This window comes from Perissodus microlepis, chromosome 13, assembly GCF_051167445.1.
Source record: "Perissodus microlepis isolate ML-2025 ecotype Zambia chromosome 13, ASM5116744v1, whole genome shotgun sequence".
NCBI lineage: Eukaryota > Metazoa > Chordata > Actinopteri > Cichliformes > Cichlidae > Perissodus > Perissodus microlepis.
In genome coordinates this window covers 31,447,014-31,472,600 of record NC_140473.1, presented here as the reverse complement: position 1 = coordinate 31,472,600, position 25,587 = coordinate 31,447,014, and the positions used below count along the sequence as shown (strand labels likewise).

At 45.0% G+C, this 25,587-nt stretch overlaps 1 protein-coding gene across 4 annotated transcripts in view; it reads right to left on the bottom strand.

The window, feature by feature from the left end:
- Nucleotides 1-24,401, bottom strand: part of LOC146375404 (echinoderm microtubule-associated protein-like 6) — a 70,772-nt gene extending 46,371 nt beyond the window's left edge. For 2 of the 4 annotated variants that reach the window (XM_084948869.1, XM_084948870.1), the window contains exon 1: nt 23,146-24,401. In XM_084948869.1, coding sequence (XP_084804995.1) covers nt 23,146-23,342 — 197 coding nt within the window. In that variant the 5' untranslated portion in view covers nt 23,343-24,401. The remainder of the gene's footprint in view (nt 1-23,145) is intronic. The other 2 variants (XM_084948871.1, XM_084948872.1) reach the window with 2 other exon arrangements.
- Between the last annotated feature and the right edge of the window lie 1,186 nt (nt 24,402-25,587).

Genomic DNA, 25,587 nt, shown 5'->3' with positions numbered 1-25,587 from the left:
CTCACTTCATCAACACTGTCCTGATGAACTGATGTTCTCAGGCACTTGTTTCACGTCTGACTGAAGAAAACACAGAGTTCATTTTGGGAAATACAGTCCTGTTAGACTGAGACATGTGCTTTATCAAAGCTGTCACCCTTTTAAAGATATTCATGCAAATCTGTCCAAAGCTGCAACGATCTCCTGGTTCATCCCTCAGAGGAGCCGTCACCTTTGACCTCGTCCCTACTACAGGCTGCTTTCCATTCTCGTAAACAGCCTGACGCACAGCTCTGAATGAAAAGCATGTAGGTGAGTTTATTTATAGCAGGTGGTGAAATCAGGGCAGCTTCTATAAATAGCCCAGAGGAACTCCTCCTCCTGAGCGTGCTCGCGTTCCTGCATCAAACAACAAAAGCTTGTTTTCCCCGCTCGACCTTGCAGAGATAATTGAGAACACTGGGGAGTCTGCTGGAAAAATATTTCCATAAACCATCTGGACTCTTCTCCTGCTGCTACCAACAGACTCTTACATTCACAAAATTCAGCATATTTACAACAAACTGAAAGGATTTTACAGACAAATGTTTCTGTGCTGGAAACCAGCCGAGACCGAATCAGGTGGAAATGACAGCCATAAACGTCTGAAAGGATCCCACCTGACCTCAAAGCATCCAACATAAAAGCAGGTCTCAGAGGCACAAACGCAGTCGAGTCGGTTTTTTAGTATCTCATCATTGTTAATTACACGTTGGTTGCACAGTGAGATCGGTTTCCTGTAAGTTTTGCTTTTGCTTTGAAATTCTTGATCTTCAGCAAGAAAACGAGGCCTTGATTGGACACAGACAGCGACGGGCGGCTGTCACGGATGAACCGACACGCTGGAGCTCACGTCGTGCACCGAGAAAATAAAACATTTCATGACTTCAAGTCCTTTCAGTTCAACTCAGGAGTAAAGCACAGCTCGTTATCAGCTAAAGATCCATCTACTATGGAAGAATCACAGGAACCGATTCAAATCTTCTCGTCAGGCTAAAGCGCAGAGCGTGTGGAGGCGGGATTCAGGACTTTAAATGATGATTCGCTTTAGAGAACCCCAACGTGAGCCCCCAGAAGAAGGAGGAGGAAGATGTTACAGGTCATCTTCAAAACGTCTTTTTACCAGGTGGGTGGAGCCAATCACAGGGAATCTAGATTTCAGGGAGAGGAGCTAAAACAGCTCGTTTCAGACACAGAAGACTTACTCTGAACTTGAGTCATGCAAAGCTACTCCGGGAGAGTCCAACAATAAAAACGCTGAGCTGGAACGAGCAGAGCGGTCTGCTTTACTAGTTTTGAAGCACCTGACAGGTCGGCAGCTTTTATGCAGTATTTTTCTCTCAAAGTTGTGATCACATGACTGAGATCCACACCCAGCAGTCCAGAGCAAACCTGGGAGTCGCTGGCAGCGCCGAACAAACCAGTCCTTCTGAAAGTCACTGACCATCAGTCTTTTCAGACCTCAAACCGCCGTCTTCCTCCGTTTGTTCGCAGCTCGGAGGTTTGTCTGTGTAATGGAAGCAGATGATGTCGTCGCTGAGATCGGTTTGGTTTGAGTGCACAGAATCAGATCATCGCTTTGGGGTCGTGTACTTGGGGAAGTGCTGCTTGAATCCCTTCAACGAGAAATGATAGCGACGTGCTCTCTGCTGGAGAATCCTCAACAGGCTTGCAGGCAGAGGAAAAGTTTCTGTTGAGTGAAATCAAAAACGTCTCATAAGAGTCTCGGAGGGAGGAAAGAAAGAACCTTTTCCTGAAGCTCAGCCATCTTTTCTTTTAAAGGCCACACGGTTCAGTTTCTCTTTCTCTCCTCACAATAAGTAGCTTAAACTCAGCCTCCAGCCCTTTGAGAGCCGCACTGCAGAGTGACATAACACCCCGAGAGGTTTGAGTAAATCTGAGTGTGCCTGAGTGTGCGTGAGTGCCAACAGATCGTGGGAACACTGGCGGCCGCGGGGCAGATTAGTGGTGGGATGCTGGACAGATAATTTCTTAGTCATCATCTTAATGAAGACCAGCGAGCTGTGAATCCACAGAGCCACCACGTCTGCGCCGCACGCTGCCATTTACAGAGTCTGGCAAATGAACAGAAGCACGAAACAAAAGAGCCTTCAAGGAATTATTCCCTCTCCTTTTCACGAGTCATTGAGCAGCGATCTGGAGAGCGAAAACAGCCGCGCTCAACCCAGATTCTCCTCACTCGATCGGAAGGCACACGCCGCCGGTTATTTATCGAGAACTCGGAATAATCTTAAATTATCGGAGCTTGTATCCCAGTCACGGACGGATTGCTGAATGAGCCCGGGGGGCGTATTTTACATAATGTGTTGCAGTGTTTAGTGCAACGTGTGTGCAGCGGAGTGTCAGCAGTCAGCCGGCCTCTCTTCATCAGCAGTCAGCCGGCCTCTCTTCATCAGCAGTCAGCCGGCCTCTCTTCATCAGCAGTCAGCCGGCCTCTCTTCATCAGCTCGGTGACCTGAATGCTCAGCTGTAGTGTTTCAGCCCACAGCATCACCTGAGAGCCGAAGTGGAACCAGCTTCAACCTCCGGGGCTGGAAAATAAAGCTGAAATGTGCAGTTCCTCTAACGTCCAGCAGAGGCAGCAGTGACTCCCATTTTTAAACTTTAAAGCAGAAATAAACATGTTTACAGCCTGATACACAAACTGCCTCTACTTGCCTCCTTCATAACACCTGTACAGGAGGGAGGAGGCTTTTAGATTTCACCATTATTAGGGGCGTGGCCTCTTTGACTGACAGGTGGATGGTGACAAAGGTGGCTGTAGCTGCTAGCTTCACCTGAACTGCACCTGTGGACTGTGTTTGTGCTGTTTGTAATTATCTGACCAATGACATGTGCATGTTGTTGCTGCACACCTGCAGCATGCACACAGCAGATTGAGATTATTGTGTGATAACAGGTTCTGAGTTTGGACGTGCATCATCAAATGTGACTTTTAGATTTCTTCTGTTTTTTGTTTTTTTGTTTTTTTTTTAACTTTTATTGCCAAAAATAACAAGGCAATTCACATCGACAACATGACCTGAGACCAAATCTGCTGCATATAATGGTGGGGGTTATTCAAAAACTTAATTTAAAAGAAAAAACATATATACACATATACATATACATACATACATACCAATACCTAAGCACAGATGTAACAATGTTAAGGCTTGAATGTCCTTTCAAGATATTTTATAATTAGTCTCCATTTTTTCTCAAAGGTTGGCACTTTTAGTTGTAGTTGAGCTGTTATCCGTTCCATCGTATAGACATGTCTAGTTTTCAGAAGCCACTGGGCAACTGTGGGTGTTTCTGGTTTGAGCCAGTGAATTGTTATCATTTTTCTTGCAGTCATGAGGAGGAGATGCAGAAGAAAGTGCTGCTCATAGGAGAAACCATCAGGAAAGATATCCAACAAAAAGATCAGGGGATCCATTGGGAGGTTGACTGACAATATGTTTTGTATAATGTTCTTGACATCCATCCAGTACTGTTGTATGTAAACACAGTCCCAAAAAATATGCGTTTGGTCCCCCACAAACCCACACCCTCTCCAACATTTATCACTGACACTACTTTTGGATAGAGAGGTTTTCAGTGGAGTTCTAAAAAATCTTAATTTAACCTTCCAGTCAAATTCCTTCCACATTTGACTACCCACCCCTCTATGGCAACCACAACAGACACTCTCCCATGTGACATCATCCAACATTATATTGAGTTCCATTTCCCATTGTTGTTTTATATGATAGGCATTATCAGACATGTCAATCAGCAGTTTCTGGTAGATCAAAGACACTTGGTTTTTCAATGTACCCGACTTTTCAAGCAGTTTTATAAAATGGTTTTCCAACCCGATTGGTTCTCTTCTAATATTGTCCCAGTCTTTATGCTTTGTAATGTAGTCCCTTAACTGTAAGTATCTATAATGGTCCCCTGGGGATAAAGCATATTTAGCCCTTAGCTGGGCAAAACTTTTAAGAGTATTCTTTTCAAACAGCTGATTGACTGTAATCAATCCTTTCTCCGCCCACCTTGCAAAACTCCCGTCTGACAACGATGGAAGGAACTCAACATTTCCATTTATGGGAACCGCTCGAGACATGGTCAGATTCCCTTTTAACATTTTTAACACTTGGTTCCAAATCTTCACGGTATGCTTGACCCATGGGTTAGTTATTTTAATCTTTTTCCGTGATTGGGGGTTGAGAAATGGGAGACTCCGAAGGGAAATACCTGGTAATGAATACTCTTCCATAGATACCCACTGCATTTCTGAATCACGAATAATCCAGGCAGCCATTGATTTTAATTGAGCTGCCCAATAGTACATTCTGAAGTTAGGCAACTTGAGGCCCCCTTTTTCCTTTCCAGACATTAACATTTTGAGTCTGACCCTTGGTCGTTTATTCTGCCAGATAAATTTGGATGTAATGCATTCTAATAATTTAAATGCAGACTGTGGGATCAAAATGGGTAGGTGCTGAAATAGGAATAATAGGCGTGGAAGAATATTCATCCTTATACATTCAATCCTCCCCATAAAAGTTTGTGGGAGTAGGTTCCATCTGTCCAAGTCCCCCTTAATCTCCTTGAACAACCGATCATAATTGAGTGCAAGTAGCTGACTGGTTTTAGGAGTAATAATTACCCCCAAGTATCTGAAGCCCTGTTTGGAGTGTCTAAAAGATACAAGATGATCTAGCTGTGTGGGCCAGTTGCCAACAATCATTAACGCCTCAGATTTATTTGTATTTATTTTATAACCTGACACTGTACCATAATCTTTAAGGTTGCTCAGAAGGGCCGGGACAGAGGTGACCGGATTCTCTAAAAATAGCAGAATATCATCTGCGAAAAGTGACAGCTTATGTTGTGTATTGGTTTCATCTCTAATTCCTTGTATGAGAGGGTTGGATCTGATCAGTTCAGCTAACGGTTCAATACTAAGAGCAAATAAGGACGGCGATAACACTTCACCCTGTCTAGTGCCACGGCCTAGGGAGAAAAAGTCAGAGCAGTGACCATTAACCCTTACCCGAGACCTGGGGTTTTTATATAGTGTTTGGACCCATGAGATAAAAGTCTCATTAAAGCCCATATGCCTGAGAGTCTGTTGCAGGAAGTCCCAATCTACCCGGTCAAAGGCCTTTTCCGCATCCAGGCTCAAGAACATTGAAGAGGTATCCCTTTCCTGTGCCATAATCTGAAGATTGAGGGCCCTTCTAACATTATCTGAACCTTGCCTATGGGAAATAAAACCTGTTTGGTCAGGTTTCACTAGTTTTCTTATATGTTTTTGAATTCTATTTGCAATAATGGCTGTAAGAATTTTTAAATCAACACAAAGCAGGCTGATGGGGCGATAAGACATGCATAAAGTCGGGTCCTTACTTTCTTTATGGATGACACTAATAATAGCTTCAGACCATGACTGGGGGGGATCACTTTTAAATAATGCATAATTATAAACTTTGCATAACAATGGTGTTAGCTCTTTTTCAAAAAATTTGTAATACTCCCCAGGCAGGCCATCCACTCCGGGGGACTTGTAGTTTTTCAGTTTTCCAATACTGTTTTTTATTTCTTCAATGGTGATTGGATTTGTTATTAGTTCAGCTTCTTCCTGAGACAGTTTACTAAGATTAATCGGGTTAAGAAATTGTTCAATCTTTTCAAATTTATTTGGGACATTTTCTTCTTCATACAATTCCTGATAATACAAAGAAAATGCTTTCGCAACTTCCTTAGGTTGGCACACAATTTTTCCGGAGTTTGGACATTTAATTTTATGAACAACCCTACTTGATTGCTCTTTACGCAGCTGAAATGCCAGCAGTCGGCTTGCCCGGTTGCCGTATTGGTAGTACTTTTGATTAACAAAGCGTAGTTGTCCCTCCGCCTTATACGTTAGTAAATCATCCAACTTTTGCCTCTGCTCTTTCAATGAGTTCAAAGTTCCAGTGTCTTTAGTTACCTGATAGACTTTCTCTAATTTCTTAATTTTGTTTTCTAGTTCTGTTTGTTCTGCTAGTCTCTCCTTTTTCAGTCTAGATGAAACTGCTATAATATTGCCTCTCAAATAACTTTTGGCACTCTCCCACAAGATTGAAGGAGACACCTCATTATTATCATTGAATTGAATATATTCAGTCAGACTCTTTTGAAGTTCTTGTCGGGTTGTTTCATTATTCAAGACAGATACATTGGCTCTCCAATATTTAAAATGATTGTTTGGATTCAGTCTTAATGTCAGACAAACCGGGGCGTGATCAGAGATAGTGATTGCTTCTATGCTACACTGTCTAGTCCTATAAAGGTCCGTCCTAGGCATTAAAAACATGTCTATCCTTGAATGGCTGCGATGTACATGTGAATAAAAAGTACAATCTTTTTCTTGGGGGTGGAGCTGGCGCCACACATCCACTAGGCCCAATTCCTTAATCATTGTATTTAAACTACAAGATTTTTTGGATTTGGGGCCATTGTGTGCCGGGAATCTGTCGACAGCTGCTTTCAAAGTACAATTGAAATCACCTCCCACCAAGATCATTCCTTCAGATTTGTCTGCTATTAATGATGCAATATTCTTGAAGAAATTTGGACAGTCCTCGTTTGGTGCATATAAATTTAGTAAAGTAATTTTAGACCCCCCTACAGAGCCAATCACCATTACATAGCGCCCTTCCCTATCCGCAAATGTTTTTTCATGGTGGAAATATGTTGACCGGTTAACAAGAATTGCAACTCCTCTTTTTCTCCCATCCTGATAAGTAGAGCTATATTGTTGTTCAACCCACTCTCTCCTCAACTTCCTGTGTTCCTTTTCAGAGAGGTGAGTCTCCTGGAGCATTGCTATGGAGCACCCAAAGTTTTTCAGTTGGTTCAGTACCTTTTTCCTTTTAATTGGACTATTCAAACCCTTTACGTTATACGAAACACAAATTAGATCTTTCATATCTTAAACTCGTATCGTATACAGACAAAACTAAATTATTATACTCAATGAAATAGTGGTCCACAATTGGTCTCAGGCCAAGATAAACAAAAACATTTAGAACTAAACAAAGAACATTAAGAACAGTAGCTTCCACGTACCCGACTGGATTAATAACAACCTGAGCAATCCAGTCCCCGGTGTACCCTGGGCGGAGGGTGGTGACGAGTCCTCCGTGGGGGAAAAACACAATGTGTTATTTCGTCGCTGTTGCCCGCTCGCAGAGCGGCTCATTGCGGCTATATAAGTGGGGGGGGGGGGGGGGGGTATCCACTTGTGTGCGCACTTTCCATCCATTGAAAAACTAAAATGAACTCGGCGGGAGTGACATCTCAGTCCTCCATAAAGAAAGTTTTTATTTCGGCAAGGGAGAGGGTCATACCTGCCCTAGTTCCCTCAGCGGACCATCTGGACCGGGATAGCTCCGTTTCCATGCGCTCCCTCTGGTCGACTCGCACTTGTATCCCCAGCTCTTGAAGCGTCGGCAGGGCTTCCGTCAAACTTGAGAACGTCTTCTCACCACCATCCTTGAACAGTCTCAGTTTTGCTGGAAACACACACTTTGCTCTGACGTTTTTCAGCTTTAATTGCTTTACCGCATCTCGTACCAGTGCCCTCCTCTTTTGCAGTTCCGGGGAAAAATCATGGTCAAAATATATCTGCGTGCCCTTATATAAGACACGCTTCTGGTCCCAGGCTTGTCGTAGAATGGTCTCTTTCACAGAGAAGTCCCAGAATCTGACCACCAGTGAGCGTGGTGCTGCGTCGGGGTTCTTGGGTTTAGCAGCGAGGGCTCTGGGTGCTCGCTCTATTCCAATGTTAAGATCAGCGGGAAGTTGAAGAGTTGATTTACACAGCTCTAGTACAAACAGCTTGACATCTCTCCCCTCACTCCCTTCTGGGACACGATAGATCCTCAGGTTGTTTCGCCTTTCGTCTATTTTGCATGTCCTCGCATCGTGCTGTAAGATCCATTTCTCTATGTAACAGGTACCGGAGGGCTCGTTCATGGCGCCTGGTGGAGTCTTCGTTGTCGCCGATCCGCTCCTCCATCTCCGTTGTTCTGTTTTCCAGCTTTGTCATATCTTCTCTCAGAATCTTGAAAGACCCCTCCAGTCTCGTCAGAGCTTGCTGTGTTTCCATATGCCCGTCTTTGTTATCTTTTCTTATCTTCTCCAGTTCTGCTAATATCCTCGTATCTGCATCACGAGTGCTAGCAGTAGCATTAGCATCTGCATTCGAGGACAAAGTTAGTTGCTTCAAATGCTCGCCTTTATCTTTATTTTGATCCTGTTTGCTGGATCCCTTGCCTCTCAGGGACGATGCCATGCTGGTTGGAATGGAAATTGCCGAGTTTTAAAATTGTAGTTAGGAGTAATGTATTAATCTGGACGGAGCTCGTTCCTTATGCTGCTTTACTAGAACATGGCGTCACCGGAAGCCTCAGATTTCTTCAGTTTTAAACGGCTGACAAAAACAAGCTCGCCCATCCATCTCGTCCCAGTTATCCCATTCAGGGTCGCGGGGGCGCTGGAGCCTCTCCCAGTTGTCACAGGGTGAGAGGCGGGGTACACCCTAGACAGGTCTCCAGCCTGTTGCAGAGACACAAACATTCACACACTGATTCAGAATCACCAGTTAACCTCACACGTGTGCCTTTGGACTGTGACAGGAAGCTCGAGAGAATCCAATGCTAACATCACACAACCAGAAATAAGCTCACAGAAATGCAAAATGACCAAAAAAGACACAAAAAGGAGAAAACACAACTCCAAAGACGCTGCAAACAAAACATCTGCTGCAAACTTTACTTCACACGAGAGCCAGCAGCATCTCTGCAACCGTGAATGCATCACTGACCACTCAGCCACTAACTACAACAACAACACTAACTCCCATCTTCATCCCGCCTGATCAGCTCTGCCACTTCCTGTTGAGAAGGAAATGAGCTACTCTTTGCTTCACACACACACACACACACACAGTGCCTGCGGTGTCCCTGCTAGTTAGCGTTAGCTCTGTATGAGCCGCTCTGGCTGCTCAACTGGTTGGTTTAGTGGTTGCTGATGATGCTCATGATGCTGATGATGATGATGATGATGAGCCTGCAGGTCTGACTGCCTCTCTGCTTTCTGTGCTAGCAGATGCATGAAGTCCAGCCCTCCTTCAGCCAGCAGGGACATCTACACAGTTTCATTTAAGTCCTCTTGTCTGTAGTTTCTTTGCTCTAATCGCTTCCTGCAAACTGTTGTCTGTGAGGTAAGAGGACAAACACTGGGCACAGCTTCTCCACTGAAAGGCGGCTCATCGGGCAAGCAACTAACACCAGAACCCAGACATCCTAAAAACCCTGCAGATGCACAGAAACTGCTGCTCAGGGAGGAGGGTGAAGGAGGCTTCATCAGAGCACATTTACTGTAAACCAGTGCAGCGTGTTTGGAAGATGCTCTGAAGCTTTGCTGCTGTAAAACCAACAGGCCCTGCTCTGAGCAAGTCATAGACTGTATATCAAAGATGGACAGCCTAATATGACCTAGTATGATGTGCAAATTAATGTGTGTTAATATCACACATAGTACAAAATACTAATACTTTATTCTTGTTTTACATGTTTGTAAGTGTGCATGCAAGTGACAAATTTAACCACAGCGTGTGTGTGTGTGTGTGTGTGTGTCAGGAGGGATTTGAATGTTGTCCTGGATGTGACATTAACAACTTTTCCACAGCTTCTCTCGTGAGGCCAAAACTCTGAACCAAACTAAACCTTCTGACGAGTTAGGCTTTAATTTATCAGTGTTCAGCGTTTCTGTAAGAAATGACAGAGAAACAGTTTGTTTTCACTCATGTTTACAGTTTAAGAGAAGAAGCTGTGATTGTTCAGAGCCTCTAATATCAAAGAGAGAATTTATGTCCGCACGAGGCCTCAGTCTGATGACTGATGTTATCAGACACAAATATCACAGAAATGCTGCAAAACTGTGAAAAATATCAAACATGCTGATTAAAAGAATGAATGAATATGAATCATGGTTCATTTTTAACCCTCTAAAGCCGGTCGGAGCGGGCACGCTCCGTTTTGCGTAACTATTTTTAAATCCCTGTAGAACCGGAACCGTGTAAGCTAGCGCAATAAAATTTTTTTGCATGTGAAACCGGAGGAGTTGTACTTACATCTTATGCTATCAGCTTGTCCTTGGTCACAGTTTCCTTCCACATATAGCATATGCAAAAATTGCATAAAAAGCGCTTGCAGCAACAAAAACATAATAACTATCGCATGTCCGCCATTACTGCCCGAAACCGGAAGTGACATTATTTTCACGGAAATTTAGTTTTTTACCTTCAGGGCCTTATAAGCCTGTACTGGTGTTTTTAAAAGTTATGTTTGACTTTATGACTTTCTGTATCGTTTCTGGGATGCTTAGAACTCATATTGCACTGCTGGAAATAGTTTATTTTGATGCACATGCTGGTTTTTTTTGCAAATTTGCATTATAATATTTATTTTCGTTTTTCCTGCAGTATATAAAAATTGGTGTATCTCAAAAATAAAACTATGAAGACACTCAAAATAAATTTCCTGTTGTTGGAAACTATTTTTTTCAACTTCAACTTTTTTGTATTTGGGCTATAACGGTTGTATAGCAACTTGAAATGCTCCCAAAAATGGCACTACAGCAAGTAAAAATATAAAGATAAGCTCTGGCGGACTTGGTTCTATGGCAGGTCTTAAAGGGTTAAGAGACAGAGAGTAAAGTGGACGGTACAACCTTGGTTTTAATAGCAAACTCATTGTTGTAACCTGGAACGGTACAAACGTGACTCCCCAGAATTGATTTTTAGTTTTCCACTGGGTTCTGTTGCTAGTTAGTTAACATAAACTAATGTAGGGGGTCTGTCAGGGCATCCACACAGGCAATAATATAATAATAAAAAAATACATTTTATTTAAAAGCCCCTTTCAGGGACACTTAACAATAGAACAATGACAACGAAGAACAATGGAAAACAATGAAAAAAATGAGGCGCAAAGAAGGCACAGAAAGCTGGATAGAAGAAGAAGATTGAAGTGTTTAAGAGATCAGAAAGGTAAAGTGGAGCGAGGATATGAAGGGCATTGAAGGTGAGCAGAAGAAGTTTGTATATTATCCGGAATTTCACAGGGAACCAGTGAAGTCCCTGAAGAAGGGGGGAGGGGGTCTGGTAATAATGCGGGCAGCAGAGTTTTAAACAGTTGAAGCTTATGGAGGGATTTTTGGGGGAGACCATGCAAGAGAGAATTCAAACAGTCAGTGTGGAAGGTAACAAGACTGTGGACAAGAATGGACGTAGACGTGGTGGAAGAGAAGGACGTTATCTGGGAGGTCTTAAAAGGTTAAGACAGACAGGACTCGCTCTCTGCCTCTGGATGACCAGTTTGTTTTACTCAGTCAAGCAGAAATACCATCAAAGCTGCACAGCAAACATAACGATGTCCTTTGGTTTGGTTTAGTGCTTCCTTTGTGTGTGTGTGTGTGTGTGTGTGTGTGTGTGTGTGTGTGTGTGTGTGTGTGTGTGTGTGTGTGTCAGTTGGTCGGTCAGGTTCTACCTGCAGGCAACCAACAGGAAGTGGGACAAGGGAAAGACAGAAAGGCGAGAGCAGGGGACGAGAGAAATAGAGTCAGATCCTTCATTCGTCAACAAAATGATGCAAAAACACAACAAATTCAGATTTGATGATGTAAAGTCTGCGTTTAGCAGACAGCAGTACTTCATCACTGTAGTGAGGTCAGGCTTAGAGCTGGAGGCGAGTGCACGGTAGGGTACACGCTGCCTGTACTCAGAGCTGGTGCCGTTAGACGCTCTGTGTGGCGTGGGTGTGGTCTCTGACCCGCTGCGGAGGAGGGGTGGCACGGTGAGCTTCCGGGGCGGCACGGAGGCGGGGCTGAACAGGTGTTTGGGACGAGTGACTGATTGTGACTCTTCTTATGTTTCAGTGACAGTCGAGGAAAGCGGAGTGACCACTGAGTGGGAGTGTCTGTGTCCCGTGCATTAAGCCGAAACCAGATCACACCCTCTGTTCATAGCCTCAGCTACAGCCACGATCCAAGAGGGGTGTCGAGAAGAATCGCAGATAAGAGGAGGCAGACTATCTGACTGGGACGCCTCCGAGCTGGGGTGCAGGGATTCTGCCTCACAGCTTGGGAACACCTCAGCGTGGGGACTGGAGAACTGGTGCCAGAGGAACAACCTCCTTCTAAACATCAGTAAGACAAAGGAGTTGATAGTGGACTTCAGCACTAAGCAGGAGAGGAACTACCGGACCCCCGTCATCAACGAGTGCCCAGTGGAGAGAGTGGACAGCTTCAAATACCTTGGGGTTCACATCACGCAGGACCTGTCATGGTCCTGTCACATCAACACCGTGGTGAAAAAGGCCCGACAGCGTCTCTACCACCTCAGACGCTTGAGAGACTTCCGACTGCCCCGACTGCTCAGGAACTTTTACTCCTGCACCATAGAGAGCATCCTGACGGGAAACATCTCAACCTGGTTCGGGAACAGCACCATGCAGGACAGACGAGCTCTACAGAGGGTTGTGCGATCAGCTGAGCGCACCATCCGCTCCGAGCTCCCTGACCTGCACTCAATCTACAGCAGGCGGTGCTGGACCAAGGCCAGGAAGATCGTGAAGGACCTCAGACATCCCAACAACAGACTGTTCTCTCTGTTGAGGTCAGGAAAGCGATTCCGCTCCCTGAAGACCAACACAGAGAGACTGAGGAGGAGCTTCTTCCCGCAGGCGATACGGTCTCTCAATCACACCACCACACAGTACTGACCCACACATATGGTTCTTACACACACACTGGACATTCTGGACTTTCGTTTACACCAGTGGCTGCTGCACAACTACACTGTGTGGTCATCTAATCGAATCACTATCACAAGTCACTTAAATAAATCACTTTAAGCATATTTGCACTGCACAAGACACTTACACATGTGGATTGCACAACACTGGACATTATTTCTTCATTTCCACTTAATACTGTACAGCTGCTGTTATTGTTCTATATTTCTTCATATATTCTTATATATTTCTATATTGTGTATTTGTGTATTGTGTATTTTGCTGTACAGTTATTTTATTTTTAACTTGAATTTTTATATTTTATTCCTTCCTAGTTAAATTTACCCTTCATTTTAATTTTCATATTTATTTCCTCTCCTATTCATAGTCTTTTTTTCTTTAGGTCACGAGCAGTTGTCTAAGCATTTCACTGCATATCGTACTGTGTATGACTGTGTATGACTGTGTATGACTGTGTGTGTGACAAATAAAATTTGAATTTGACTGGGGGACACTGAGGACTAGCTCTTGAGTCCAAGCCAGCTGGACCTCCTTTAAGTTCTCCCACCTGAACACCTGATCAAAGGTAACAGCCAAGAGTTTCCGTTACTATGGGAACAAAGTTGTCAGGTACACATATCAGAGCTTCAATTTTTTTTTATTCAGATAGTTTGCTGCAATCAGTTTCATTATAAGATGAATGCAGTGCCAAAGGACATATAGGTAGGTCCCAGGCCCGAGCCCTGCGGCACACCACAAGAAAACCAGTCGAGAGCTGACCCAGAGACGACCACCCAGGTTCTAAGTCTCTCGATCAGTATCCTACGATCAGCAGGCAGCAGACAGATGCAAGAGTACCAGGGCTGAATATTCACCTTTATTTCTGCGCATTAAAATATCATTTGAAACTCGAGGAGGAGGCGTTTCATTGGAGAGCACTCGACTGAAATTTAACTAAAATGAGCAAAAATCTCACAACAACATCCCTCAAACACATCAATGATGCGTTTAGTATTTGGGCTGAATTTAAAAAGGCACATGCTGTGGACATGTGAGAAAACAAAGCTATACAATAAGACCTCAAACTTGAACACTGGTCAGAGTGTCAGAGCGTGCAGGAAGATCTTTACAGTCTGAGTCGGACTCGTGGAAAAGATGAAAAGCACGAAGCTGAAGGGAACTGAGATGTGAGAGCTGGAAATGTGAGCTGTGTGCAGCAGCAACCAGCGGCTGATAATTGCTGCCATTCAGCAGCCGCCTGTGCTTCTCTGCAGAGGAACATAAAGGCCGATCGCCCTGCGGGAGGCCGCGGCCATGAAAGAGCCAATGAAAGAAAAGACAGTCCCGCTCTCGCTCTTTCAGAAAAACTCAACGTGGATTTAATGCGTCTACATGGAGCCTGCAATTACTGCGGCGATCCATCAGGCAGGCGGGGAGGGGGGACGAGTGCAGTCATGATTCAGAGCTTTCAGCAGAAGCCACTGCACAATACCGGCACGAAGGAAAGAGTCAGCGCTAAAAGTCACTGTGAGGCTGTGTGACATCACTCTGTTTACTGCGGTTGGTACAAAACAGATGAAGAGTTTAATGTGTAATCGTTACTTTCTGGGTCATAAATAGAAAATACAGAGTAAACATCTCAACTATCAGGTCTCCATATTTCTGCATCGTCACGGTGATTTTGAGGAACAGTGACTGAGTCAACAATCACCAAGACTAAAGGTCAAAGTTTCACCTGCTCGAAGCCACATCGAACACTTTTACTTTAAACATTAGACCTTCACACGGCTCAGTCGCACTACAGTGAAAACAGGAAGCTCCGATCTACTAGAACAAAAAGAAAATCAGCGGTACCCTGATGTTTGAACGTTTTCACATTAGGCGCCTGATTGCTAACAGGCAACCTGTCTCCAAGCAACTGCAACCCGACAGACTGACTGATGAAGGTCGGCAAATATTTGGCGTCTAGTTTTCAAACGCAGAAGGATTTCCAACATGTTGCAGTCAATCTGAGCCACTGATGAGCAGCTCAAATGGTTGTATACTGGTTACAAAAACAAGTAAAACTCCAGTCCTGCAGCAACGACGCTGTTATGGGTGGAGGAACAGGTGTGGTGTTCCAGCTGCACCCTTAGGCCCACATAACCGCAAACACTAGGTTTGTTGTGAAAAAGTGCTGTGGGTATTTACAGAGAGAGCGAAGTATGTCTTGATGCATCCTCAGTCATCCAGGTAAGGAAATCCCAAAAGGTTGATTCTGTTCATCTGGATGTTTTCATTGGGGGAAACGTTTGGTCATCATCCAGGTGACTCCTTCAGTCTCAGCTGACTGCAGGTTTCCAATCTTATAAACAGGACATTTGCATAATGACTGAAACCAGCCCACTGAAGGAACAATGGGCTGGGAGCTCAGTTTATGATTATTAATATGCAAATTCTCATGACCATTGATCAAAGACCACTGATCAATCGCCATGATCGTGGGTGCGATCGTGGCTCAAGAGTTGGCAGTTCGAGCCCCGGCTCCGACAGTCTCGGTCGTTGTGTCCTTGGGCAAGACACTTCGCCCGTTGCCTACTGGTGGTGGTCAGAGGGCCCGGTGGCGCCAGTGTCCGGCAGCCTCGCCTCTGTCAGTGCGCCCCAGGGTGGCTGTGGCTACAATGTAGCTGCCATCACCAGTGTGTGAATGTGTGTGTGAATGGGTGGATGACTGGATGTGTAAAGCGCTTTGGGGTCCTTAGGGACGAGTAAATTATGGATTTCCTGCTCAAATCCAAACCACTGCACTGGCTTTCGTCACCTGATGATGCTCCCAGTATAACACAGACTCCATACAGGAACCAAAACCAGCAGTGATGTGGCTTCAATCATCTGTGCTGTGTTTGTCATCAACTGAAGCACAAAAATAAAAAAGTAAAAGATTTTACTTAATAAAGCGTGACCTGATTGGTTCTTCATAATCAAAGGGTGCTGAAGATCATGTCTGAAAGCTGGAGCCAAACCAGAGGTGGACACAAACAAACCTGCTGAGGAACAGAGCGGAAAGAAGAAGATCTGGAGCCCAGTGGGAGATTTAAAATGAGCAAGAAAATCCTCAAACATCCGGCAGCAGAAGAATTCTGCACGAAGAGTGGTCCAAACTTTCATCGAGCTGTTCCAGAACACCTTCTGATGACGGGGTGAAGTTACTTTGCACAGAAGAATCAACATTTATTCCACAGGGGCGACTTCAAAGACGACGAAATGTTTGCTAATCCAAATGTGTCAAAAAAAGCTAACCGTTGCCTTGTGATGCACTTTTGTGCCACGTGAATTTGAACGTGTCCTGGAACCTCGTCGCTTCAGGCTGCGTCAAACTGCTGAGCGGGCGACCGGTGCTTTTATTGTGGCGGGGCCGTCGCTGACTGGGCTGACTGAAAAGCAAACGTAAATGGTTTCTCGGAGAGCAGCCGCCACTCAGCACACACGAACTCCATCAGAGGACACAAACCTGGCATCAGAGTGTCAGCACAGCTCATTTCCATCTGAGCCATCATCACGCTTTTCACTTTTCTCTTTAGCAGACGCAACAAAAATGTACAGGAAGTGCACAAACAGGAAAAACTTTACTTAGTTTGACCTTAAAAACATGAAACTGTGACTTCATTTCACATGATGATAAGCTCTGATTAAAAGTGTCAAAGAAAAGACAGACTCTACAGTAAATCCTTTACAGACTCTGATGTGTGACCTGAACTAAGTTCAGTAACTTAAGATTTGAGGCTTTTTTTTAGTTTCTGATTGATGAATATATCGCCCCAGACTTTGAAACAGCTTTCAGACTTTTACTTATAGTTTATAGTCTAAGGCTACGTTCACACTGCAGGTGAAAGCGCATCAAATCCGATTTTTTTGACCCTATGCGACCCATATCCGATCATGCTATGACAGTGTGAACGGCGCAAATCCGATATTTTCAAATCCGACCTGGGTCACTTTCGTATGTGGTGCTGAATCCGATACATATCTGATGTTTTAGAAAGCGACTGCTGTTTGATGGTCATGTCGCATTAAATCTGTCTTTTACGTCACTGACACAAGACGGACGCCAATTATCAGCGCCGGAGAAGACATCGCGAACGCTTCCTGGCCATCCAGTGAAACTGTTGGGAAGACAACGTTGGAGAAACGTGAACATTTTATCTGTACTGTATAATCTGCAGATTCTGACAGAAATCTGCAGCTATCCTTTGAAGCACCGCTCCTCTAAAACAGCAATAAGGATCATTATTAGGCCAAATGTAGATAACAAAATAACTTTATGACTTAAAGCAAAATTGGGAAACGTGAAGTCCGAAGTCTTTATATTAAGGCCATCAGTTAAACAATACTGTTCGGTCTGGGTCTAAACAGAGCGCGTTGTGTGTGACGTCTCGTTTTGCGCATGCGGGCCGCTTTGAGCGTTCACACTAGAGCGCGTTTGCTGTCGCATTTTATTTGTAGTGTGAACAAGCAGACAAAACAATCGGATTTGATCAAAAAATCGGAATTGAGCATTAAGACCTGCAGAGTGAACGTAGCCTTAGTGACTCATTGAGAAAATAACCTGCAGACCGTCTGCAGCCCTGAACTAAACATGTGACCTGCTGCTTGAAGCTTTTCCCAAACTGCTCTGTGTTTGTTCGTGCACCCAGCTGGAAGAGCTTTGCATGACATGCAGTTAAAAATAATGCCTCTGTGTCTAATCCTGCTACTCTGTGGAGCCCATCGGCTCCTCCTGTCTGAAACAAGCTACTGAAGGCCTCAGTCACTCCACCTGGCAACCACCGGGTTGCTAGGGAAGAAATGAAAACGTCCCAACTGGTTGCCAGTTGTTGCTAGATCAGTGCAGCAAAAATCTCATGATTGTTTTTTCTCCCCTCACCTCCAACCAATCACAGCAGATGGCCCCGCCCCTCCCTGAGCCTGGTTCTGCCGGAGGTTTCTTCCTGTTAAAAGGGAGTTTTTCCTTCCCACTGTCGCCAAAGTGCTGCTCATAGGGGGTCATATGATTGTTGGGTTTCTCTGTGTTATTGTACAGACTGTGTAAATTGTTTTGATTGGTCTTTGGTCAGGAACAGATCGCCATGGTTACCTGTAGTTTGTGTGAAAGATGCCTGCTTGACAGCAAAACCTCAGCAACTAGTCAGTGAATGTTAAGAAGAGTGCAACCCAAACTGGAAACAGACCGTTTGCCGTCCGAGTAAAAACAATGGCTTCAACAGTAAGCCAGAGCTTTTATTTTGAAAGTAAACACTGATATGTCTGCTACCTGCTCTGTTCACCTGAACTCTAATATTTTGTTTCCTGCGACTAGAAGAAAAAAAAAAAAAAACAGGTCCAGGTTTAAAGGTGCCGTTAAACCCAGGACTGCAAAATCAGGTGGAGACAGCAGCTGCAGGATGGAGGTCAGACGTGCTCTGGTTGGAGCCATTAAGGATATTTTTAAGCTCTGAGAGCAGAGCTGGTCTCCGTCCGTTCGGACTGTGACGGCGAGCTGGCACATTTCCCCTCTGGCTGATGAAGAGGCCCATGCATCAGCCGGGACCAGCGACATTTCCTCCAGACCGAGAAGCAGACGCAGCACCGGACGGTGGCCTGTAGGGGACACGCTGTTCACCGCGTCGTCCTCTTTTTAAATCCACACAAACACGTTTTTCTTTTGTGACTGTGACGAATGTTCAGGACAAACGTTCAACATCCGAGTCGCAGCATGAAGAAAACTGTGTGTGTGTGTGTGTGTGTGCGTGCGCATGCGTCTGTGTGTGTGTGTGTGTGTGTGTGCGCGCGCGTGCGTCTGTGTGTGCGCGCGTCTGTGTGTGCGCGCGTCTGTGTGTGCGCGCGTCTGTGTGTGTGTGCACGTGCGTCTGTGCGTGTGTCTGTGTGTGTGTGTGTCTGTGTGTGTGCGTGTCTGTCTGTGTGCGTCTGTCTGTGTGCGTCTGTGTGTGCGTGCGTCTGTGTGTGCGTTTGCGCGTGCGTCTGCGTCTGTGTGTGCGTCTGTGTGTGTGTTTGCGCGTGCGTCTGCGTTTGTGTGTGCGTCTGTGTGTGTGTTTGCGCGTGCGTCTGCGTTTGTGTGTGCGTCTGTGTGTGTGTTTGCGCGTGCGTCTGCGTTTGTGTGTGCGTCTGTGTGTGTTTGCATGTCTGTGTGTGCGTCTGTGTGTGTGTTTGCGCGTGCGTCTGCGTTTGTGTGTGCGTCTGTGTGTGTGTGTGCGTGTCTGTGTGTGCGTCTGTGTGTGTGTGTGTGCGTGTCTGTGTGTGCGTCTGCGTCTGTGTGTGCGCGTGCGTCTGCGTCTGTGTGTGTGTGCGCCTGCGTCTGTGTGTGCGCGTCTGTGTGTGTGTGTGCGCCTGCGTCTGTGTGTGTGTGTCTGTTTAACAATCTCTTGTTTAACTTGTCTAGTTTTGTGTCTCTTCTGTGTTTTTTATCATTATTCAAGTCTGAAAATCATGATTTTGAGACTTTTGAGAAACGACTGTGGGTAAAAACATGTATTAGATATTTAAAAGATACTTTTTAAATATTTTTAGGATATTTAAAAATATTGATCTAAAATTTGAGTTTGTTATACTTTTAAGAAATTTTATTTTACCTTTTTAGTATTTTTCATATTTCCCCTTTTTTAAGGTATGTTTTAAACTTTTTAAAAACACATGATATTCATTTTATTTTTGGACATTTTATTAGCCTAATGTTTGTAGAAAATCTTGTTTTATTTCTATTTCTTATGTCATTTTTAACATTTTACTTTTTATGGAATTTTTTCCGAAACATTGATTTTTCTTTCATGTTTTTACATTCGTGCAGATTTTAGGACAGCTTGTTTGTTTGGTTATCAGATTATTTTCAGTGGAAGTTTTTGTTATTTTTCCAGATATATTCATGTCTTTTGGATATTTTATTAAAAAAATTATAATTCCTTATACAATCTCAGGCTTTTTAAGGAATTTTTCTATTTTATTTTCTGGATTTTATTTGTGACGTACATTTCAGTATTTTTCAGCTTTCTTTACTATTCCTTTATTTGACTTTTTTCTTAATAATCTGCGGATTTTACTGATGTTCCTTTTGGTATTTTTTCAGATGTTACTAAATGTATTTATTTTAATTAACGATCTGAATTTAAACTGTGACTGACAGGTCTTAATAACTTTGGTCAGCAGGAACCTGCAGTCAGCTCTGAGGGAAAATTTGGCACAAACACAAATTTAACAACCCTGACAGAGACAGCATCCAGCTATTCAATTAGTCTCACACACACACACACACACACACACACACACTCCAGGCTGCAGCTGACTTGCTGTATAAACTGTCCAAAAACGCCTGCTGCTGCTGCAGTGACTCACAGGCTGTTCAGTGTTGGTGAATACACAGGTGTGTGTGTGTGTGTGTGTGTGTGTGTGTGTGTGTGTGTGTGTGTGTGTGTGTTGTGAATGAGCAACCTCGCTGAATCATCTCCCTCCTCCACTCGCTCCAATTTGCTCTCAGAGAAAATCCCTCTGCTGCTTCTCGCCTCAGCTCAGGGCTTTTTCAACTTTTCATTCAAAATGTCGAAAATGTTCCCAGAGATAAAACGCGACCGACCAGAAGGGCAAAATTATTCCACGAGCAGCCCCGACTCCAAAAAAGATTTCATATAAAAGTCTGTTTTATCTCAGTGGCTCCAAATCCAGGAGCAGCTTCCCAGAGGAAGTTTTACTGAGACCAAATCCTGCAGGAGAAACTGGTCTGACAGGAGGGAACTAACATTCCCAATGCTGCTGGGAATTTTTCCAGTTTGAAAGAGAGACTCAAAGAGTTTATTAGTATCTTTAAAAAAAAATAACTCAGGAATCAAATCTGTGCTTTGTCAAAATGAAGTCTGAGCCAATCGAGTGCTGCTCTTCCTTTGTGTGTGTGCTTAGTGTAAAACGTCCACGCCTGTGCTGTGATCACGTCTACCTACAAAGTCAATGCATTCACACCGTCTCATGCCTCACAGGTCAGCACGCTGTGTTCGCCCCTTTAAGGCTCTGTGGACCCACTGACTGTGCCCTGTGATGTGTTGCTCCACAGCCATCACACTGTGAAAACCTCACATCCCCAACAAAGTGCCAAAATTGCCCTCAAAGCGATGCAAACTAGCTAAAAAGTCCTGATGGGGAAACAGACTCGTGTTATATAAGTGTCAGATAATCCCAGATTAAAGCTTTTAGGTGTTTGTGAGCTGGTTTCACTCTGAATTAATTAGTCCACGCACATCTACGAGCTGCCTTGAGAGTGGTTTGCAGGATTTCTCTGAACACGATGCTTTTTTGTTTTCCACAGTTGTCTGTTGCTTCATGATGGGGTGCTAACGGCCACCAAGGGTTAAATAAATATAATAAATAAGCAGTGAGGTAAGGAGGTATGGACATAAAAACAGATTTTTAAAGCTGTAAACTGAGGATGAAAAACTCAAATTCACACAACATTAAATCAGCTGTGAAACGAGTGCACAACCACCACTGTGCAACAGCAACAAATACATAAAACATTATTATGTTAACATTACTTCACCTGTCAGATGATGTTATTAAAAAACCTCCAACAGCCCAAACAGGACTCCAGTTAGCTTAGCTGAAGGCTAGCAGACAGCTTGGAGCTACAGCTGCCTGCGCCATGCACCTATCAATCAAAGAGGCCACGCCCCTAATAAGAATTATCTACAAAGACCAATCAGTTTGTCTATGTGGCTGTAAACGTTTACCATAGGAGTCTATGGGGACTGACGCACTGCTGCAGCCCCTGCTGGACGGTAGTGGAACTGCAGGGTGTGGCTCAGAAATAAACCCATCAGACCTGAGAACAGGAACAAGTCCCTCACCTGCCCGCGAGCTGTCCTGCCCTGATAAAAATCTAAATCTAAGTTACTCCTCATCACTGAGCTCCTCATTCATAAGGAAACCCAGCAGCAGCAGTAAAAGCTGCTTCCTGTCTCGGTGTAAACCTGCTCGTGTTTAAATTTGAACTTCTGTCAAACTGAAGGACAAACCAAACTGTGTGGGAGTGATAAAAAAACCCACGAAGGTCCAAAAAAACATCTCAAAAGAGACCAAAGCACCGAGATGAGTCACAGGACTGAGTGTAACGAATATCCTTTCTCTGCTTCTTTTTGTTTAATAACGTTGTAGTTTTTATGAATTATAAGCTTCACCACATTTCCACCATGCAGACAAAGTTTATCTTGTGCTGCCACATGTTGCACCACCAGCAGTCAGGCTACAGCCCGACACATTTAAATGGTCTGAGGTGTTTACTGGAACTTTCACAGGCGATTAAAGTCAGCATTACTGAAGCTGATGGTAGCTCAACATCTGCACAGGATTCATGTCACTGCCAGAGTTACAGTAGAATTACACCCCGTGACCTGCAATGCTCCTCCCACAACGTAACCACGACAACTGTTATTGGCTGCAGGAACGAGAGACAGTTTTATTTTTGGATTTCTGTGTTTTCGTTCTGCTTTATTATTGCCGTTCTATTTAAAATATTAGAAAAGACAAATTTTTTTTTAAAGGCTGCCCCCTTGTGGTGAATGTTGTCATTGAATTTACCACAGGGTTTTACGAACAGTACCTTTAATGTCATTTATGATATTTTGTAGTATCTCTTTGCTTCAGGGTTTAGCCTTACTGAATCAGACTCCACAGATAAAACAGAAAGTTTTATGTTTGCAGATCTTATCTTGGATTATCACTCTCACAATCACAAGGCTCATGTTTAAAAGGCCACTAATGAGATAATGTGCAACAGACTGAAGGAACAGGAAGCCAGGAGGACCATCAGATCTTCTACTGCTTTTTCCTTTATGAAAAGCTCACACAGCAGGGACAGTGACACTTTGGTTTCCATCAAATTAACTTGTTTTTTATGGCAAAATGACTCTTAAATCACACAAACTGTGAACACACACACGAAACACATATTTATAAATTCAGTGTGAATCACTGGCTCTCAGGGTGTCAGAAACATGCTTAGAGAAAGTAAAGAGAAAAAAGACGTTTCAGAACTCGCCTGACAATCTGAAGGTTTTTAGGATTTGTGAGGATCTCAGCGAGTCAGTGAGCGACGTTGGAACATGTTCGGATTTATAATGAAAAATAACTTCCAACCGCTAATTCGGCACCATTTAATGTGACATAGCAGAGCGATCCGGGCTGTTGGGGAGGCTCGTGCTGTGACTCAGAGATATTGATTCTGAGACCTGGAAGTCTCGATCGATAACCCATCACGTGACCTGTGCAGGGGGCTCACCTGATGATGTCGTCATTGTGTCCCAGGTAGAACCGCTGGCTGTGCTCTCTGGTGTTGTAAACCACTCCAACCCCGGCCACGAAGTACACCACCTCCTTCCCCGCCGTGTAGTACAGGTTATTCCGGCACTGGTGCCCCCGGTACCCGTAGACCCAGTCCAGTCTGAGCCGGCAGCCCGGGGCGCTCCGGTCCGACATGTTCGCTCATCTGAGGGGCTCCGGTACCGCCCGCCCGCTCCCGCAGCTCCCCCCTCTGGATCCAGAGACCCGGTAACGGAACTGTGAGCGGGGTCACCTGTCTGAGCCGGGGTCACCGTGTTCGGCTGTCGTCTGAAGAAAAGTTCGCGCCCACAGCTTCAGGACTCGGACTTCCTTCGACTCTTCATCACGATGCGCGCGCAGACGCTGATTGGACGTCAGCTCCGAGATTTACCGTAAATCTGATGGTTCATATTCCTCCGTTCATGTGATGCCGTGACTGTAATCCTCGCGTAAAGTCTGAGTCCTCTGGTTTCAGCACCGTGAGACCTTCATCATCTCCGCGATTCCCCGGGAGCTGCTCCCGCCGAGCCTCCCCACTCAGAGCCGTTTCACTGCAGCTGGAATCACCACGCGAGAAACTTTTCCACGTTTATCACTCTCTCACTCCTTCCACCCAGTCCTCAAAAACACGGAGGACGCAAACAGTCTGGAAACTTCTCCAAACCCACAAAACCAAAGTCAGCGGCTGGTGGAGGATTTAATCCCTCCGTGCTCTAATCCTCCATCCCGACCGGCCGCCTCCATCCTGCCCCCCGCGCGCTCACAGCACCTTCTCCCCGGGAGGACCGCGGCTCATTCACAAATCTGCGCGCGAGTAAAACCAGCAGTCAGGAAGTCAAACGACCCAGAGCCGCAAAATCAACGAAGAAGAGGCGACCGCGCAGTGGAGGAGCGGAGGAGAGGATGACAGCGAGTGTTTAATCCCGGCAGATGATCCAACTCCAGCGGGCAGAGGCGGGGAGCAGCCCCGGGCTCACAGCGCAGCATCCCGGCCGGATGACGGAGAGGAAAGTCCTGACTCCCCACAGCGGGAGGAGGAGGAGGAGCAGAGCATCCTGCACCCGCAGGCAGACTCACGGGCGGAGCAGGCGGAGGAACAGCCGGAGCTTCTGCTTCGAGGAGCGTACTGTCGCGTGCAGCGGGGAGCCTCCTGAGCCAGGAGTCTGTGACGTTTGCTCGCTCCTTTTCCCGATGTGACGAGCACGCGCATCAGCGGACACGCGACACAGCACTGCGCCCAGCTTCCGATGCTGAGCCTTCTAAAATAAAAGCACCATTAAAAGGTCCGCAGCTCAGCTGTCGGTTCCGCGGAATCAGGAAGTGACGGAGTACTTTTACTCAGACTCAGCAGCATGACGTCAGAGGGTTTCACACTGATCATTTTATTAAAGATGAAAGAATTTAGACAGGTGTTCGTTTGACTTTGGGACTTGAAGCGGAGTTTGGACCCGGATTGTGCAAAGGTTTCAGCATCAAAATACCTCAAGTTAAAAGCAGGCACAGTAAAAGTACTCAGTTACTTACATGATGTTATCGTATTTATGACCCTTTGATGTTGTTGGAAATGATTTTATTTTCTCTGATATTTTATCAGCCTCTTTATCATGGAGCTGCTCGTGGATTTTGGATTTCCTTACAAACAGGCCACAGAAGGTCAGGGTGGGCAACCTTACATCATCTGCTATCACCATGAACACAGGAGCACTGCAGGGCTGCGTTCTCACTCCAGCTCTCTTCACTCTATTCACACACGACTGCAAACCCATCCACTCCTCTTCTAACACCGTTGTGAAGTTTGCTGATGACACTACAATAGTGGGAAGGATATCAGACAGCGAGTCTCACTGCAGAGAGGACGTCCAACATCTAATCAGATGGTGTGGAAACAACGAGCTGGTTCTGAACACTGCCGAAACAAAGGAGATCGTTGTAGAGACAGAAGAGCCAAGAAAACAACACGACCACCCCTCCACATAAATGGTGAGGAAGTTGAGGGTGAATGACATTAAATTCCTGGGCCTACACATAACAAAAGATCTCACATGGACTATTAACACATCCCACTTAGTGAAGAAAGCACAGCAGAGACTTTTCTTCTTAAGAAAACTTTAAAAAGCAAATGTGCCAGCCAGGCACCTAGTAAACCTTTACAGGAGCACAGCAGAGAGCATCCTCTGTCACTGCATCACAGTGTGGTGCTTCAGCTGCACTGCAGAAAACCATCAAGCTCTGACCCGGACCGTCAAACTGCCCAGGGGATCATTGGAACCAAACTCCCAAATCTCAACACGGTCTATGCTAGCTGTTTACAGAAGCCAGCTAGCTGCATGATCAAGGATCCAACCCGTCCAGGTCACAGACTTTTTGTACCCCTCCCATCAGGGAAGAGATACAGGCCAAT